General features: G+C 41.1%; 1 protein-coding gene across 5 annotated transcripts in view; it reads left to right on the top strand.

Moving 5' to 3' along the window:
• The window catches only part of TRPC4 (transient receptor potential cation channel subfamily C member 4), a 163,488-nt gene that overhangs the window by 114,253 nt on the left and 30,175 nt on the right, over window positions 1-19,060 (top strand). For all 5 annotated transcript variants that reach the window (XM_084768321.1, XM_084768323.1, XM_084768322.1 and 2 more), the window contains one exon: window positions 10,645-10,784. In XM_084768321.1, coding sequence (XP_084624447.1) covers window positions 10,645-10,784 — 140 coding nt within the window. The remainder of the gene's footprint in view (window positions 1-10,644; window positions 10,785-19,060) is intronic.

The raw sequence follows: 19,060 nt of genomic DNA, 5'->3' as shown, positions 1-19,060 counted from the left end.
CTCTGTTAAAAATAGAGCCTGTTGAGTTGCTAGCCACAAAGCAAGGCGTGCTCATAATATCGACGTTGCCCAGCTCGTAGCGCAGGCTTCTTTAGCAACATTGGTTTCTCATTGCCGTCATTTACTGTGTATTTTGTGGCTTAAATTGCTGATATTGAGAAGTCTGAAAAATTTCAACTAAGTCTGCCAAATAGGCGATATGGAGTTAATAATGTTGACCTTATTCTCACCTTGACACTTATAGGAACCAGCAATCATCTTGTGACCATTATATATATACATATATACACATTCACATATATATATATATATATATATATATATATATATATTTTTTTTTATTCTTGTGACAATTTTCTGCTAAGGAGAGAACCTGGGGTGTGGTATCCTGCATGCTAAGTATATGTTCTATCTCTGAGTCACACCTCCATGACCCCTTTTTTTTCAAGTAGTCACTATGATCATAGGGCTCCAATGAATCTTCTCAATTTCTGCCTTACCTCTAAAACCCTGAGCCACTCGGTCAACTCCAAGTGGTGTTACAATTATAAGGAACCAGCCTGTAGCTTTCTTCCACTCCTCCCCCTTGGCACAATCCTCAAACAACCTCAACAAATGAGCTGCTATCACAGTCACGTACACATCCAAACACAGTGGCAGAACAACCACCTGATATTTTAAAGGACTATTGTAATATCAAAACAAACAAAAAACAGACAGCCATTACTGAATAAGATCATTTTTTTTCTTATATTCCTGTTTATCTGTATGCACTGGTGGGGTGATTTAAAAGCTATCAGGAGATACAATATTTAGAAATCTTTACATTGTTGTCAGTTCACCTACTGATTCACAGTAACTGAATTCTTTACTGAGGGAAAAATGACCTCGGTCAGGTTGGGGGAGCCTATGTCAAATTTAACACCCAAAGACTGCAACTGACAGGCCTTCTGAGAATGTTGGCACCTGGCGTAGGTGGGAAGGAGACTTATATGGAAAAGCAAGCTAAACCCCAAAACGTAAAAAAGGTCAAAGAGTTGGATGGAGCTTGAATTGGTTTTCTTTAATTCGAAATTACAATAATAGCTATAGTTGCACAATGACATTGAGGCTAACGAGGCTGAGCAATTTGAATGCACATTCTGTGGGTATCACCGCAACTCTGCACCATCTAGCTATGTTGAACAAAGGGAGTGGAAATGGCTCACTTTCCAGAGAGGAGACAGACTTTGAGAAGCTGGATTCCTTGTCCACCATCAAGAGGCCAGCAGGTGCACATTAGCACGACAAATCCCAGAGCCTCCAAGGAAGGAACCTTGAGTCGCTATGAGTATCTGTACCAGGAATGGGGAGACACAGGATTACAGAAAGCAGGATGTTTCTAGAACACCAACACTGCACACATGTGCACCATTTCCCCGCCACCTTATACCTTTACACAGGCACAATGAGACTGAGCAGTGTATAGGATTCATTAGAGGTATAGCACAATTCCAGCACATTCCAAGACACAATGGTTATGACAATATCAAATATAGCGTTTTAAATGCTAAATTCTTTGTACCAACCACACCACAACACTGCAGCTGCCATCTCCCTCGCTGTTCTCACTGGTCTAGAACATGGTCTGTGTTGTTCTCTTGTGCTACAATAAGCAATGTCTTAGAGGAAGAAAAGGAGAGAAGGAGGAAAGATGGAAAAGGAGTGGAAGGAAGGAGAGATGAAAGGGAGTAAAGAAAATAAACAAGGAGAGGAGGAAGAGAAGGGGGGGAGAGAGAACTTGTATATGTTCATGTTTCCTTTCTAGTTTTGAAGAATCAGTTTCTGGGACATAAAGTTAAGTTCCTTTGATTCTGAAAATATAAATATTTAAACCTCTATTGGGAGATATGCATGTGTAGAAAGTGTTTTAGTCCATTTTTTTTTAGAATATTAAGAATTTATCTTAAGTGGAATGCGGTAATCTTCATAGTGAAGATTCACACATTTTAACAACAGACGTTGTGAAGGGTCTAGCAGTCATTGACAAGGCAGCCGGAGCAAAGAGGCATTTGTTGTTTCCCCATCAACTTAAATAGTTTCCTGGACATGTTGGAATTAAAGAAGATCCTATGAAAATGCTACTACAGCACTCAAACTTCCCAACTGAGTATTAAATAATTATATTTAGAACTAAGTTCTACATTCTAACTTTCATCTGCAATTGAGGCGGCACCCCTTATTATTACACTGAAAATATGGGCTTCCTTAATTTTGTTTTCCTACATTTTTGTCTCTAATGCTAGAATAGTGGTCAAAACCACAGAGACTTGAGGGTTTTCAAATGTCTTCAAAATGCAGAATAATTATTCCCATTTGCATGACATCAGCCATTCTTGATGGTCTGATGACTACAGACAGAGCCACTGTGAGTTATCTTGAGTAAATTGAGATTTTTGAGCTGTCATCTCGCTTAGTTGATTCAGAAATTGCAGAAGTACTTAAACACACTTAAGACTGAGAAACAATTATGGGAAAAAATGCGTACAGATTTAGTTCTCATGTGACAGTTATGAGAAACTGTACTCCGCAGAATCTAGATGCAAAGTAGTTTTTACTTTTTCCAGACATACTACTCAGCCCCCCACCCCCCGCCATGAGAGAGGCTCTTTCTATTTTTGAATGAGACCACTCTTAGATATTGATTTCCTGAAACCTTGAGCTATTGAAATGTCAAACCGACTTGTTTTATTGTATCATTTTACTAAATCTTTGAGAAGTTCATATAGTGCGTTTTCATCATATTCTCCCCACTCCTCTTGGACACAGGTCCACCCACTGGAGCGTGGTCAACCTACCAGGAGCCACACCTTTTATAAAAAAGCGACTCTCCCTCCTCCAATAACCAACAACTATTCATAGCTCCCTAGTTAGGGGACAAGGGCTCTGGCTCGTTCCTCCTCCATGCCAGGATTGTGATGATGGGTGTCACCTCATCTTCTTGTCGCCATCTCATGCTGGCACCCACAGTTGCTGTGGTTTGTGAGTTACAGAAGTCCTGTCATGTCACAGAAGACACTGCTTTCTCTGGTTAGTCTTTCCTCCTCGCTTCCGTTTTGGTACTTGAGCTTTAGAAGAGGAGTGTCCCATAGCTGCCCCATTTGTGGGTAACGATACCACTGGCATTCTCTGTACTTAGACCAGGTGTAAGTTTCTGTGTAAAGCACTATGCGAAGGTGCTTCTCTGAGAAGGTCTGAGAGCTGAACCAATGTGTGGGGACAAAGATAGGAATTTGGACCTCAGCTGACATTATGTCCATTTATCAGAATGACTGTAGCAGATCCACCCTCAGGGCCTGGGAGCTCCCTAGCCTGGGTTCTTGGCTAGGTTTACAATACAGCTTTGTGTTTCCTCCTCAAGAGTGGGCCTTAAATCCAACCAGCAAAGGACTGGTCTACTTTTAAAACTCTAAACGTACAACCAGTTTAAAGGTTTTCTGTTCTCAGTGACAGATGGGCTGTGTCCTGAAGGACTGAGGTGTGCTCATTTACATATGGCACGCGCTTCAACTCCAGGCTCAGGGCACACAGACATCTTCTTTCTCCATCCCCACTACCTTAGGGAAGACAGACAGAAGCAGAAGTTAAGTCTTCATTCACCCAGGGCACCCAGGCCACTCCCCTTCCCCAGTGTCCTGTTCTCTGGGCATCACTGAGTGCCCGTGTCAGGCATGAACTTGCTGATACTCCAGGGATGTGCTGTGCTCCCTAAATGGCCCTGCTGTGTCTGCATGTTACAGGCCTCTCAGCAGTCCCTCAGTCACTGTACCCTGCAGTTAGTCTGTGTGGTCTTCTATGGTCCTTACAAGTCTCTCTTTAGTTTGGCAAGGAGAGTCACACACCGCCTTTTCCTGCACCGTGCACAGACTTAACAAGAGTGCTGCAAACCAAGACACATAGAGAACAACAAGAGTTCAGGCTGCCACTAACTACCCCCCTGGCAAACTGCCTTACTTCCCCTTTTTGGTGATGAACTAAACCAAAGGTGAGATACACCAGTTAGCTGTTGCAAAGATATGTGGGGGAGTGTGGGAGCCTAGTTTATCTTTGCTGTACTCCTTGGGTCTTGGGAGTTTTCTTGGCATCCCCTCACTTGAATTAAGGAAGTATTGAAGGGCAATCACACTTATGTCTGTCTGATATTTACTCCCTCATAGAGCAGTAACTGCACTGTCAGGACAGCGTGGCTTTCTTGTCCGCCCCACCTCCACCCCCCAAGTGCTTTCTCTTTGTGGATGATGGCACTGGAGGGGGCAGGTGTAGGATAGCAGAAAGTATCTTCAGATCTGTTAGTAATCTACCAAAAGGTGATTGTCTCTAATTTCCTGCAAGCTGCCTTCAGAAAGTGAATTTTGTAGGCCTTTATCCTCTACTCCACTGAGATTTTAAATATATTCGGAGACCCAAGGAGCTGCCCTTAATTTAGTATCTCTTAAGGGTCTGGTATGTCACTCTCCATTAAGTAAAATAACTTCTAGTACTGCAGTTATTTTTGTCAGAGACAGACTTCTGAGCCCAGAGACACGTTTCTATCCCCTGATTTGAAAAGCAAAGGAAAAATCCAACAGCGAGGAAGTCTTTGTGTTCTTTTTATTTTTTATGATTTGATGTCTCACCGTGGAACTCTGTCTTCAGTAAAGGGGTTGCAAAGGTCAGAGCCAGCAGCTTTGGGCCTTGAGCAACAACCCTCGGGGGTGAAAATACGTCTCAATCTTTTTATTTTGGGCTGTATAGCCAGGCTTTTGGGTTCTCTTTACTAACTCCCTATGCAACTCCTGTCCCTTCCAACCCATCCCGAACACTAGGTAGGAGAGAAAGAAGGTCAGAGGGGAGAGAAGATGTCGATATTGTGAGACTACTTCCTGCTGATTAGGGGCATCAAGTTCCTAAGGGCGAGTTTGATCTTTGTAGTCAGGGTGTCTCCAACCGGGAACCAGCCATCCAGCAAACAGCAACAAATAGCAACCAGCAACAGGAGCAAACCTCAAGCAGAAACAGCAGCAGGAGCAAACAGGGGTGGCAGCATCGGCAGCTGCAGCCCCTCTCTGGGCTCTCGCATTTATCAAGAGTCCTCAGGATTCCAAAATAAACTATCCTCAGCTGTCAAAATCGTACCCCTGACAAATCATAGTCAGCTGCTGTGGTCAATCTGAAGCAGCCCCACGTTGCACACCTGGGATTAAAACAAAAACACATTCCCATAGCATTTCCGTGTTTTTAAAGAAACCACCAATTCTCACTATAGGGCTGTCAATTACTATCTGTGTATATGGCCACAGCAAGAGAAGGCCAGGCCAGTGACCCCTCCTGGTGACACAGTTATACCCCAAAGCTTGAAATCTGGACTGATGAGAGTGAATTCAGAGACCACCTACTTACTTGCACCCTCAGAGCCATGTTCAGGATAAAGCACTCAGGTGCCGCTGAGAAGTTAAAAGCAAGCAAACAAACGAAGAGCAAACATTCAGATCCCCAGAGCATTTTTAAAAGGAACCTCTTAGACTCCTTTCCCTGGTGCTCTTTCTGTCCTGAGCCCATACACTTCAAGGCCTGTAGTAAGGCTTCTACCCCAGCTCTGAGAAGTTATGTCATCTGTTTATAAACAGGGAGAGGGAGAGAGGGAGAGATTGAAATGTTCCATTGTGGGAACAGGACAAACACATTGTGACAGAAGTTCCCCGAAGCTTTGTTCTCTCCCGTTTTCAGCTTCCACGAATAGTCAGCTCTCTGGGTGCATCTCTGTTTGTACTAGCACCCTCTCATCTTTCTAATGGCTTGTTTGTTCAAAAATGCGGAGGCTGTTGCCAGAAGAGATAAGACTCGGCATTTCACTAACATGATTACAGCAGACTAAAAATCAACAGCCGTCAAGCAGGTATGTGACGAGGAGAGCATTGTGAATGACGCCCTAACCTGGGGTTTGAAAAATAAAAAGGATTCTAGGGCTAGACAGATGCCTCAGTAGTTAAGAGCCCTGGCTGCTCTTGGAGAGGACCCAGGTTCATTTCCCAGCATCTACATGGTAGCTTATAATCACCTGTAACTCCAGTTGCAGGGGATCCAATTCCTTCTTCTGGCCTCTGTGGGCATGGCATACACACAGTGCGCGCTCCCTCCCTCTCCCTCTCCCTCTCCCTCTCCCTCTCCCTCTCCCTCTCCCTCTCCCTCTCCCTCTCCCTCTCCCTCTCCCTCTCCCTCTCCCTCTCCCTCTCCCTCTCCCTCTCTCTCTCTCTCTCTCTCTCTCTCTCTCTCTCTCTCTCACACACACACACACACACACACAGAGTTAAAACATTCATACAAATTAAAGAATGAATACATCTTTTAAAAATAAATATTATTTTAAATCCCAACTCATTAATCAACAAGTACCAGTTGGTAATGTTATCTACAACTAAAATTAAATTAGAATATTGATGTGAGTTCTTGAAGAGTGATGTCATGAGTTAATAGTTTTTTCTGGATCTTTATTTCCCCTCTGTTTTGTGTCAGAAGTGAGGTTAAGATGCTGTGTGGTCAGAAAGGTCATGTGAAATCTCTCTCTCTATGGACTCCACAGAAGACTGACTGGCTTCGGGATTGTTAGCCTTAGGAAACCTTGGGTAACACCCAGTGCTAACTTCCAGGTGAAGTTTCACTTCCTTGGACCCACCTTTTAAAGAACACTTAAGCTAAAATACTACCATATAGTGAGTTTACAGCTGCTCCTCTCAGTGCTTGTCCAGGGGCCTTCTCTGCTCTCCGACATCAACGTTCTGATTGCTTTGCAGGTACTTCCAGATTTGTTACATTTGATAACACATGCAAGTTCAATTGACTTCATCACAGATGTGTAAGGAGAGGATGGACGGGTTAGTGCTCCTCTATGGGCGGATACCTAGACTGGGTTTCCATACCCTGCCAGAATTCCTTCTTTTGAATGTGCACTGAAAGGCATTCTAGACGCTAGGGTAGAATGTCTGTCTCCATCAATTTTAGAGCAACACAGGTGCCAGAGAATTCTTCACACTTACCCGGAGGCTATCTTTTCATACTTTGCCTATCAAAGATCTGATGTATACTCTCTGGGAGCAGGCCAGATGAAGTCTGTGTCTACTTGCCAATGACAGATCTTAACCTCATGCCAACTGTTTTAATAATCAAACATTACAGTAGCATCAGTAGTAAGGTACAATGCTTAGGAATCCTTTGCAGTTGTGGTAGAATTTTTCTAACTGAAGGTCATACAACCCCAACCTTTACTTGAGTTGTGACAGGTGATGGGTTGGCTCTAGCTATAAAGCTGATTCTTTGAGAACTGCATGGCACCACCCTCATCTGACTGGCATGGGAGTTCTCATTCCTCCGTGTTCTGCTGAAAACTTGTTCTAACTGAAAACACACCTGGCCAGTCAATGGTTTCATATGCATATCTTCTGATCTCTGGGGATTGGCAAAAGTTTACATAAAACAAAATTAAGTAACGGGTGTGGAAGGATCTTCCCAGTTAGAAATTGTTGTCCTAGCACCGTAGTTGGAGTCTGAGACTGAATCTTAGTGTCTCCATTAACTAGTAGCCCAGCAGTAGTCGCACTGCCTCTTTGTGCCGTGGATTTCCGTCTAAGCTGGAAATCAAAACGTACCTGGGGTATCAGGAAAAAATACCTTTAGTGTCAAGAGGAGAGTGTTTTCAAAGTGGTCTTCCTTATTCTATGAAATAAATTCTTAACTTTCCCACCAGCTCTGAAATTCAGTACATGAATCATATTTTATTCAGTTCTGTGTTTGTCTTTTCTTCGAAGGTGTCAGCTACTCCTACAGGGAAGCTCAAGGGATCTGTTTATGAAGAAAGTCTAGAGTGTAGTTGGGTCAGGATGTAAGTGATGACACTGAGGGCAGAAGAGCCCTGTTGTTCCAATCCAAGGTCACATGGTTGCCTCTGTATGATCTCTAGGGATTGAGATCCGTGATGCTTCCTTTCACTCTAGCAGTCAGACTTTTCCAATGTAAATGGAACAGTCTTCTGCTCCCCTCCCAGCCATAGAATCCACTACATTCGGTATCCTTATAAACCTGAGGCCCTGGGCTATGTCTTGCCTCTTCCTCCTCTTAAGTAAGCATTTTGCTCCATATATGAGAGGTGCCTGGACTAGCCTGTGCCTTTTCCACACCAAGAACCCTTGCACTTCCACTATGGGTGTACGACTTACAGGCTTGGGTGTGGATTGGAGACATGGAGGAGAGCACAGAGCACGCCAGTTCCTGCCTTCCACCTTCTTTTTTGAGGCGGGTTCTCTCTCGTTGTTGATTGCCATGGGGCGTCATGCTCCAGATGAGCTGGCCTGTGAGCTGCTGAGGAATCAAATCTCTGACTCTCATCTTGCCATGAGTCTATGGGATTACAGATGCGTTCTACCACATCACAGCATTTATATGAAGTATGGGGGTTGAACTTAGGTCATCAAGCTCACAAGGCAAACACTTTTACCCACTAAGCCATCTTCCTAGCCCCTTGTTCTTGTTCACTGTAGGAGACTGGAAACATGGCATGCTTTTCAATGAATTTGACACCTCTTCATTTCTTACATTTCTTATGAGGATGTGACAAGTTATGATATTTATAGTTAATCTGACTTTTTCTTGCATTTAGTAAAAAGCAATTATAATCTTTTCAACTTCCTGTATTCTTAGCAGCTATCAAACTTGGTATTTTTACATGTGGCATTTCAGACTATCATTATTATACAGGAGTCTCATTTATTTTGATGAATGCAGTTATAATAAATGAATTTATATCTTGAATATTTCATAGTGCTAGATCATTTCAAAGTTCTCATTATGCTCTAAAAATAGTTGTTAATTATTTTAATAAGATTATGGAAATAAAATAATGACCTATATAAATACTTTATAAATATTCCAGAGAATTAGACAATGTAATATTTTCTGTTAGAAAAGGAAAGAGAAGGAGCTGGAGAGATGGGTCAAGAGTTAAGATCACTGACTGCTCTTCCAAGAGGACCTGAGTTCAATTCCCAGCACCAACATGGCAGCTCACGCCTGCCTGTAGCTCCAGTTCCAGTGTTTCTGACACCTTCACACAGGAATACATGCAAGTAAAACACCAATGGGCATAAAATAAAAATAAATTATATATTTAAAAAGAACTTGTATTTTAAAAGGGAGGAGAATTGATATTGATCCTGGTCATGGGACTAATGTTGTTGCTCTGTATATGGTACCCAAAAGATTGACATGATTGTTGTACACATCCCTTCCCCAAGACTGAAAGCAGACCTTTCAAAGCACCAGTTATCTAAAGAGTCAAAGTAAGAGACTTTGGTCACGTGACTAGAGGGAGCTCTTTGGTTTATTTTGTTTTCCTAGATAAACTAGTTTCCGTCAAATTTTAAAGTCATTTGCCTTAGAAAAAATACAATCCAAATCATGGTTATAAGAACATTGTATGACATTTTCTATGAAAAATATATAGTTATACAGAAATTTAAAACTTAAGCCTCTAATAGACTTTACTATTATTTGTATTTTATGTGGATGGACATTTTTGTCTGCATGCATAAGTGAACCAGGTGCCTGCAATGGCTTCAGAGTCCAGAAGAGGGTGATGGCTCCCCTGCAACTAGAGAAAGATATATGTGAGATTTTATGGGTGTAGCTTCTGACATTACCAGGAGACACCAACTCACAGCAAACTTCTTGATCCTTTGGACCTTGCAATCTCTCTGTCCCCTTTTCTTCAGTGTTACCTGTGTCTCCGGTGCCAGAGTGCTTTGTATCTGTATCCATTGGGACTTAGCTCCACACCTGTGCATTTTGATTGGTTGTCGGTTTCTGTAATGGGCCCCATGCACTGCAAAAAGAAATTCCCTTGATGAGGGGTAAAGACTAAAGTTATCTATAGGTATAAGGACAAATAAGCTAAACAAGGATGACATCATAGATACGTAAAAGTGGATGAGGAAAAGCACTTGAAGCTGTACATAGCTATGCACAACTAAGGCATGCTGCGAATGGAAGACGAATGCACTGATTGGTTCTCTAATACCAAATAATCAGCCCTGAAAACACACACAAGTAAGATTATAAGTCTGCTCGGGTTACATTTAGGAATATATTTGTATATGCATATACATATATTCATGTAACAATAATTAATGAATAAAGAGGTAATGAATTTGAAAGAGCAAAGGTGTATATGTGAAGGTTTGAGTAGAGGAGAAATGATGTATTTATATTATAACCTCAAATAGAAAAGAAAAGCATTGGGGGAGGGGCAGAGGGAGAGCGTTTTGAGCCACCAGGTGGATCCTCTTGCAAGAGCACCAAGTGCTCTTAACTGCTGATGTACCTTTACAGGCCAAATCATCACACCTTTTAAAGTTAATGCGTCAAATGAATAATGAGCTATCAAAATCTTCTAGAGCTAGCTTAGCGTTCTCTGTCTTAAAAGATGTTTGAGGCTCCATAGTATTACCTACAAAAGAGTTACTGGGTCTAACAATTACACAGTCGATGGCTTCAATATCTGATCGCTTCGTTGCATGTCTCTCTTGTTAGTGATTTGATTGAAAGTCACACTTACAGTGAATTTTTTTATACTTGCAGGTTTTATATGGGGAGAAATTAAGCAGATGTGGGATGGCGGACTTCAGGACTACATCCATGACTGGTGGAATCTGATGGACTTTGTGATGAACTCCTTGTATCTGGCGACAATCTCCTTGAAGATTGTCGCGTTTGTAAAGGTAATTGCTCTTCACTGTGTTGCTAATGCATGCATCTAACTCTTAAAGGTACATCTTCAGTTGCTGTTAATTTGATTAAGAGACCCTTGCATGTGGTGTTTACCACCTTCTTGTTTTATACATCGGGCTGAAGTACAGAAACAATGCCTGTCCTACAATTCCTGTAATAAGCACTTCAAAGCTGCTACCATTTTTGCCTTTCTGCTAATTTAAGATGATTACTTCAAAATGAAATGGCACTCCCAACTCTAGTTCTGTCTAATTCTAAAGAAATTCTTCTTCAAACATTGCTTACATTTTGTCAACCCAAACCTATTTTTACAAGATATAACAAAAAGATACATTTTTATGGGCAAATCAAAATATTACTCTTCAAAAGCACTGATATGATTATTTCAACTTTTACTAACAGTTTGGTGTGTTGGAACATAATAGAATTTCTTGTCTATTCAGGGTCTATGACACTGTCTGTCTGAAATCTCACACACCCTGCAGGGTGTACACCAGTCCCATGCAAAACTACATAGTTTACATAAAGCATTTAGTTCTGCAATGACAACTGAGATTTGTATACTTTGAGAGACTTGTTTCAAACTAAAGTATTTTGTTTTCCCTTTCCCTTTCCCTACTTGTACTTTGTCTCTTCCTTCTTGTCTCCTTTGAAACATAATTTGCCAAAATAATTAGCGAATTGGTTTATGGGAAAAAAAGAATAGATTCTGATTGAGTGCCACATGAATAATACATGCAGTTTATCATTTTAAAAACAGCATACTTGAGAGTTCTTATGCACTTAGTGTAGCGCTAAACAATGTTCCTGTTCTCTGTGAATATTCATGTATTGTAGGAACAAAACTGCCCAAATTGGGAAAGTTACAGTTTCTAGCTCTCGTTCAACTAAAATGTTGCCAACATTCACTAAAATACCAAAGAAACACAGTTTCTATTAGTTTTATGAAAAATAAGACTGACATCTTGTTGTAATTGTTTGGGATTTATTTCTTTTCTTTATCAACATCACACTTGTACATATTTATGAGATGCAGTATAATACTTTACCACATGTCTAGAAAATGTAGATCAGGGTAATTACTGTTTACATATCTTTATTATTTATGTGTGGAGCCCTCAAAGCCTTCTATTCAGACTCATATATATGTATATATATATATATACACACACACACATATATATTATGTGTGTATGCAGTGTATGTGTGTGCAGTGTGTGTGTGTGTGTGTGTGTGTGTGTGTGTGTGTGTGTGTGTTTATTTGGCATTACAATAGTTCTAAGAGTTGAGCTTTCAACACATGAACAAACAATTATCCTGTATTTTTGGAGCCTTGCCCCAGTTCTTCTTTTCTCTCTCTCTTTTCTTAATTTTAAATTTGAGGGTTTTTTGAGAATTTCCAACATAGTTACTGTATTTACATCATATTTATTTCCATTCTTCCCCTTCCAACTCCTCTTGTGCTCCCAACTCCTTGCAAATTCATGACCTCTTCTTTAATTACTATTGTTACTTATCTCAATTGTCCTCTACTGTTTTCTAGCCCCCTTTGATGACCTCTAGTGTCCAGTGTTTAATTTTCAGATTGATATTTGTCCTCTACATACGATAGAGAAGAGTGTGTTGCAAACCTGTCTGTTTCTGGCTTATTTCACTTAGCAGAAATTCCTGGTTCTATCATGTTTCTTTAAAGTGATGACTTCATTTCATTTCTGTTGCATATCCTGTTTTATGTGTGCTGCATTTTATTTATCCATTCTCCAATAAGTAAGTTGATTGATTGTCTCTACCATTCCCTGTTGTTATCGACACTGATGCCACAAGAGTACAGATATTTCTTTAACATTATTTCTCATTTGTGTTAGTTATTTGAGAATTTCACACAGTGTATCTTGATCGTATTCATCATTTTCCTCAGTGCCTTCCAGACCCACCCCACTTCCCTACCAACTCAACTTTATATCCCTGCTCTTTCCTAGTATGCACTGCCCATACACTCATAGGTGACTAGCCTTCCACCATAACACGACTGACCAATTAGAGACTACAGCTGTAAGGACAAGTGTCTGTCCCTTTCCCAGAGCTATCAATTGCTAAGGATGGGACTTTATGGCCACCTTCCTGTCTCCATAGTGGGATGCATGTGGCTTGAGCTTGTATAGGTCATCTACATGCAATCACAAACACCGTGAGTTCATAAGTACGAATTACCTGTTTTGTCTGGAGGACACTGTTTCACTGTAGTCACCCACCACTCCTTGTTCTCACAATCGCTCTGTGCTGGCTTCAACAACCATTCTTGAATCTTGGGGGGAGGGAGGAGTGTGATATAGGAGTTATAATTTAGGCCAAGAATTCCACGGTCACTGACTATAACTTGTGGATCTCTTGTTAATTTTTACCTACTATAGAATAGACATCTCTGATGAGGCCTGAGACATGCATTAATCTATGGTGCAATGACAATTATTAGGAGTCAATTTAACAAACATATTGGCTTGCTATTTTGACATAATTTCCTATTCTAATAATGGCTTTTCAGTATTCAGTTTTTAGTTTTGTAAGGATCCTTAGATATTGTTCTGCCTCATGGAGGTACTGGTTTATATCCCCACCAGCACTTTTAAGAGTCTCCTTTGGTCTTCATATGTACTGTGCGTAGTTATGTTTTGACCTATTTAACAATAACTATTCTGTCTTGGAAAAATGACATCTTATTTTGACTTTGATTTGCATTTTTGTGATGATTCATGACACTGGACTTTGTGTCATGTGCTCATTAGCCACTTGATTTTCATCTTCTGAAAAATATCTATTCAGACCACTGGCCAATTTTAAAAACTGAGTCACAGGCAGGCAGATCTCTGTGAGTTTGAGGCTATTATGGTCTACAAAATGAGTCCAGGCCAACCAAGACTACACAGAGAAACCCTGTCTCAAAACAACAACAAAAACAAAAACAAAAAACAAAAATAGCAAACAAACAAAACAAAAAGAAAGAAAGAAATTGAGTTACTTGGTTTTTCTTACTGTTTTGTAGTTGAAGGAAGACACTTTAAAGATTGAATCAACAAAAGAATTTAAATAAAATTACCATAAAAACATTTCAAATAAGATAATTTTCACTCACATTATTATGATGCCACTTCTGATGCAGGTGTTTCTCCTTTGTAAGAACTCAAGTGTTTATTATATACATTTATAAAGATGAGTTGAGTATTTATATGGGAGAAGGGGATAGGGAGACAGATAGACAGACAGGCAGACAGACAGACAGAGAGACAAAGAGACAGAGACAGAGGAACAGAGACAGAGGGAAGAGAGGACACTAATCCCATTGAGAACATGTTCCCAGTATAGACCTTGTACACCTTGTCTCACAGGGACTCTGCAACCTCCCCACCCCCATTGTTACCACAAGATGTCAGTCCTTTGAGGACATTGAAGATCCGGATGAAAGCACAGCCCTTGACACCAAGGCTGCACATGGTGTGACTATAGCTTATACCACTTCCTACTTGCACTGCTTGAAACAAATTACTTAATGTCCCAAATATATTTTCTTGAAAACAGTAATAGTCATTAATCTTAATAGAATGGTTTAAAAATGTGAGAAGTTAATATAAACGTTACCATTTTCTTTGACTTTGTATAATGTCCTAGTTTGGCTTCTGCCACTGTGATAAACACCAAGACAAAAGCAACTTGTGGAGGAGACGGCTTATTTCCTCTTGCAGCTTACAGTCCATCATGAATGGAACTTCAGGCAGGAACCTGGAGGCAGGAACTGAGGCAGAGTCCATGAAGGAGTGCTGCTTACTGGCTTGCTCTCCAAAATTTGCTCAGGTTGTTTCCTTATACAGTCCACCAGCACAGAAGTGGCACCACCCACAGGGCCGCACCATCCTATATCAGTCATTAATCAAGAATATGCCCCCACAGACTGCCCTCCAGGCCAGTCTAATGAAGGTCATGGTCTAACCAATGAAGCTTAGGAGGACATTCTGGATCATAGTATGGCCACAGCCACTTTCATATTACATCCACCTAAAAGATTTACTCATATTGATTGACAGGTTGGCTTTTAGGAGTATGCATAAACTCATAAAGGGCATGAAGATGAAGTAGCATATTTTCCTATAGTCTAGGAATTTATGATTTAGTGTTATAATTTGATTCATCATCTGCTTTTAACCCCCTGCCAAGGCCTTCCTGACTTCAGGCCCTTCTCCCTGTCTCCAAACCCTCAGCTATACCCAGAAGCCCACATTTCTACAAATAATTCACCTTGTGCATCTCTCATGTCCTTAAACATGTGTGATTTTAGAGTTCCACATGTAAAGACCTTCAGAAGACAGTGCTCCCTTCAGGAGACACTAGGAGCATCACAGCACATGACTGATTTCATGTCTACAAAAAGGAGAAGTTCTCTTAGAGAAATTGCTCTGAGTAGGAAGGAAGTCTACAGTGAAAGTTACATCATAGTACGAGTATAGTAAAATACAGTTACTTGATGGGGTGGGGACATGTACATGATAGTCTGAGAAAGGTAAAAGATGTTTACAATGCCCCCTCTTCTGGCCCTCACAGATTATTCTACAACGTTCGGCTCCCATCTTGAGCCTTGATGTCCACTTATCTCCTTTTGAGGGAAAAATGGGTGGTTCTTGACTAATGTCTGTCACATAATCGTCTAACTCTGTGGCTTTGTGGCTTCTTCTTTCATCATTAGTGGGTACCTTAAAGACAGAACTTAGCTATCTTTAGCTGTCCAATCTAGGTTTCATGGATGAGTAATGGATGAAAAAAATTACTAGAATTTGCCTTAATTCTCTAGAAAGGGCTAAACATTTATGGAATGGCATTTTAGTAAGAATGTAGCAAAACTGAAAATCTAGAAGAATCAAAAGCACTTGTACGTTTGAGTCAAGGAATTGAATGCAAGATACAGGTTTCATCTGTGAACTGTTAAAAAGTCAAAATGTCATTTCCAGGAAAATGCAGTCATGGAGAATATTGATACATGGAGTGGCCAGTGTTACCCTTTAAAAGATAATTTAGCCATGAATAAATGATATGTTACAAGACAGAGCAGTTAGGACAAGTCACATGTCCTTGTGATAATGGAGAAAAGAGGGGAACCTTCTGAGAAACAGTGAGAAATATGAACAGATGTTTTGCTTGGTCTTGGGTCTGGGAACGTGCATGCACGTCCCTCAGATCAGGAAGCCTAAATGGAGGGATTGAATGATAGTGTATTTTATATTCTGTCTGTAGGTTTGAGGTATCCAAATGGGAAAAGTCATCCTGTCAAGAGAGTGTAAAATGGCTCTAGAAGGCAGGAAGTCTGGACTAGAGATGGAGACTTGGGGTTCATCTTCAAAGCTAATAGTAAGGAAGGTATCTGGGAGAATTGGTGGATGGGAAGGAACTGAGCAAGCAAGCTTATCATTAAAGAGCAGGTGAGAGAGAGGAACTTGATGTGCTATTAATGCAACCCTGCATAGAGGTGGAGTTTCAAAGATGAAAATGGCTAATTTTATTTATTTATAAATTTTTGTTTGTATATTTATTTCATAGATTAGTACTTTATTCATATTATTTCTATCCTCCTCCCTACTCCACCTCCTCCTATGTTTCCCATACTCTCTCTCAAATTAATGACCTTTTCTTTAATATCTCTCTCTCTCTCTCTCTCTCTCTCTCTCTCTCTCTCTCTCTCTCTCTCTCTCTCTCTCTCACACACACACACACACACACACACACACACACACACACACACACACTCTTACTCACATGCACAGCCTGCTGAGTCCACTTAGTGTTACTCATATGTACATGTATGCAGGGCTTGCCCCTTGGGGTTATATAACCTATCTGGGGCTCCTCCCTGTAGAAGACTGCATCTCCCCATCTCAGCAGCCATTTATTGCCTATAGCTCTTCATCTCGGGGTGGGGCCTTGTGAAATTTTCCCCATTCACATTGGTAGGTCAATTGGTGTTGACATTGTGTGGGCCTTGTTTAGGTGACCATATTATTAAGATATCTGTGTGCAGCTAACCTGTCACTGTTTCACAGCAGCTCTTACAACCTTTCCACCCCCTCTTCCAAGATGTTTCCTGGGCCTTAGGTATAGGGGTACATTATAGATATATCAGCTGAAGCTTGGCACCCCACAGTCAGTTGTTCTCTACATTTTGACCAGTTGCAGATTTCTATAATGAAAAAAAAGTGACATTAAATTTTTTGATAATTGAGCAGAAGAAAAAAATAAATTTTTATATATTCATTTGTCCTTTCTTTGGTGAGTCTGTTTCTTTGTCGATTTCTTCTCATATCTTGAATTGTCTTCATTATTTTAGTTAACAGCTTGTATTATTACATTCTTTAATGAGGAATTTATTCATATCCTCTTTCAGATCCTTGAACATATTCATAGCTGCTGTTTTGATGTCCTTCTCTTGTGATTCAGCTAAACTGATTTTCTCGGTGAATGTTACAATAGGAGCACTGCCTTATGGTAGAAGCACACTGCCTTGCGTGGTGGTTGTATTTTTGTGCTGGGATCTAGGCATCTGGGGTTATGACATTTATACTGTTCTTGGTGTAGATACCTGCTCTCACCTTCATTGTGTGGGTGTTTGGTTCTTTGGTTTCTGTTACCCCACTCTCACAGATGTAGACCAGAAGAATGAAGGCTTGTTTTTCAGTGTTAGGGCCACTCTGAGTCTTGGGGTTCAGACTCTGATTGGTCCAAGATCTGAAGTCCTGGTTGGAACTCTGGTTTCTGACTCCAGGCTGTATTGATAAATGCAATGAATACAATGAGTAGAGTGTGTGGTAGGCTAGGGGACTGGCTCTGAAGGGCTCTTGAGTGACTTGGGTCCAGTCTTACTGTTCTATTGCTGTAAAAAGGCACCGTGACCGCAGCAACTCTTTTAAAGGAAGGCATTTAATTGAGGCCTTGCTTAGAGTTTCCGAGGTTTCGTTCTTTATCATCATGGTAGGAAGCATGGCAGCACACAGGTAGAAATGGTGCTGGAGAAGGCGCTGAGAACTACATCCTGATCTACTGGATGGCTGAGAGAGACAGCGTGGGACTTGATTGGGCGTTTTAAATCTCAGTGTCCACTCCAAGTGACACACCTCCTCCAACAAGGCCACACCCACACCTCATAGTCCTTTTAAATAGTGCTACTCCCTGGTGATCAAGCCTTCAAATCTGTGAGCCTATGGGGGCCATTCTTATTCAGACTGCCACAGGTCTACCTCCACACAGGGAAGCAGAGGCAGAACTAGGTTGCTGGGTAGTCACATAAGAATGGCGGGGAGCTCAGAGGAGTGGCTGAGGGGAGTGGCAAGGGCCCAGGCTCCAGACCAATAGGAAACTGAGGCTCAAGCTGCTGGAGGTAGGCTAGGAGGAGGAGCTGGAACCAAAAGTAAAATTTCAAATTAATGTGTCGATACCCAACAATATGCCCAAATATGGCCAAATACTTCATTCTTTATAGATTTAAAGAACATTGTGGGTTTCAAAGCTTTTTAATTGCTTCTTGGTACAGTTTACTCAGTTTATCAGTTTACCTTTTGTGTTTGGTTTTTGTTTTTCTGGGGTTTTTTGTTTGTTTGTTTGTTTTGTTTTTTGAGACAAGATTCTCTATGTAGCCTTGTCTGGCATGGACTCACTTTGTAATCCAGGCCAGCCTTGAACTCACAAAGATTTGTCTGCCTCTGCCACCCTGGGTGCATGTGCCACCACACCTGGCAACTGCTTTCTGTTTTTGAGATAGTCTCACTGTGCAGCCCAGGCTAAAACCTTGAACTCACCAAATAGTTCACACTGCCCTCCAACTTACAATCCACTCTTTTGAGTCTTGGGTGTGGGATTAAAGGTGTACAGTGCCTCGCCTATTTAAGAGCCTAAAAGATGTGTATGTGTATGGAAGAGGAGATTTTAAGGCAAAACGTGAAAGAATGAGTTCAAAGGCCGACTTCCCGTTTATGTTTATGCTTATGTTTACTGTTTATGTCTCTGACAGGAAGCAAGGGGTCTGTATCAGCAAAAACCCGGCAGATTATTGATTTACATTGTGATCTTAACATCCAATCCCATGTTCCAATTCCCCGGTGGGGGATGTAATGTGAGCCAGATGCGCCCAGTGCACAAGAGGATTATCCCACAGGAAAGGATATTGGAAATTATGAATCCCAGAGTTTACAGGATGCAGCTGAGCTAGCTGCCCATCTTTCCCCTGGGGAGAGAA

Source organism: Acomys minous (assembly GCF_964271855.1).
Source record: "Acomys minous genome assembly, chromosome: 19".
In the NCBI taxonomy this organism is placed as follows: Eukaryota; Metazoa; Chordata; class Mammalia; order Rodentia; family Muridae; genus Acomys; species Acomys minous.
The sequence above is the reverse complement of the archived record's forward strand: the minus strand, read 5'-3'. Positions and strand labels throughout refer to the sequence as shown.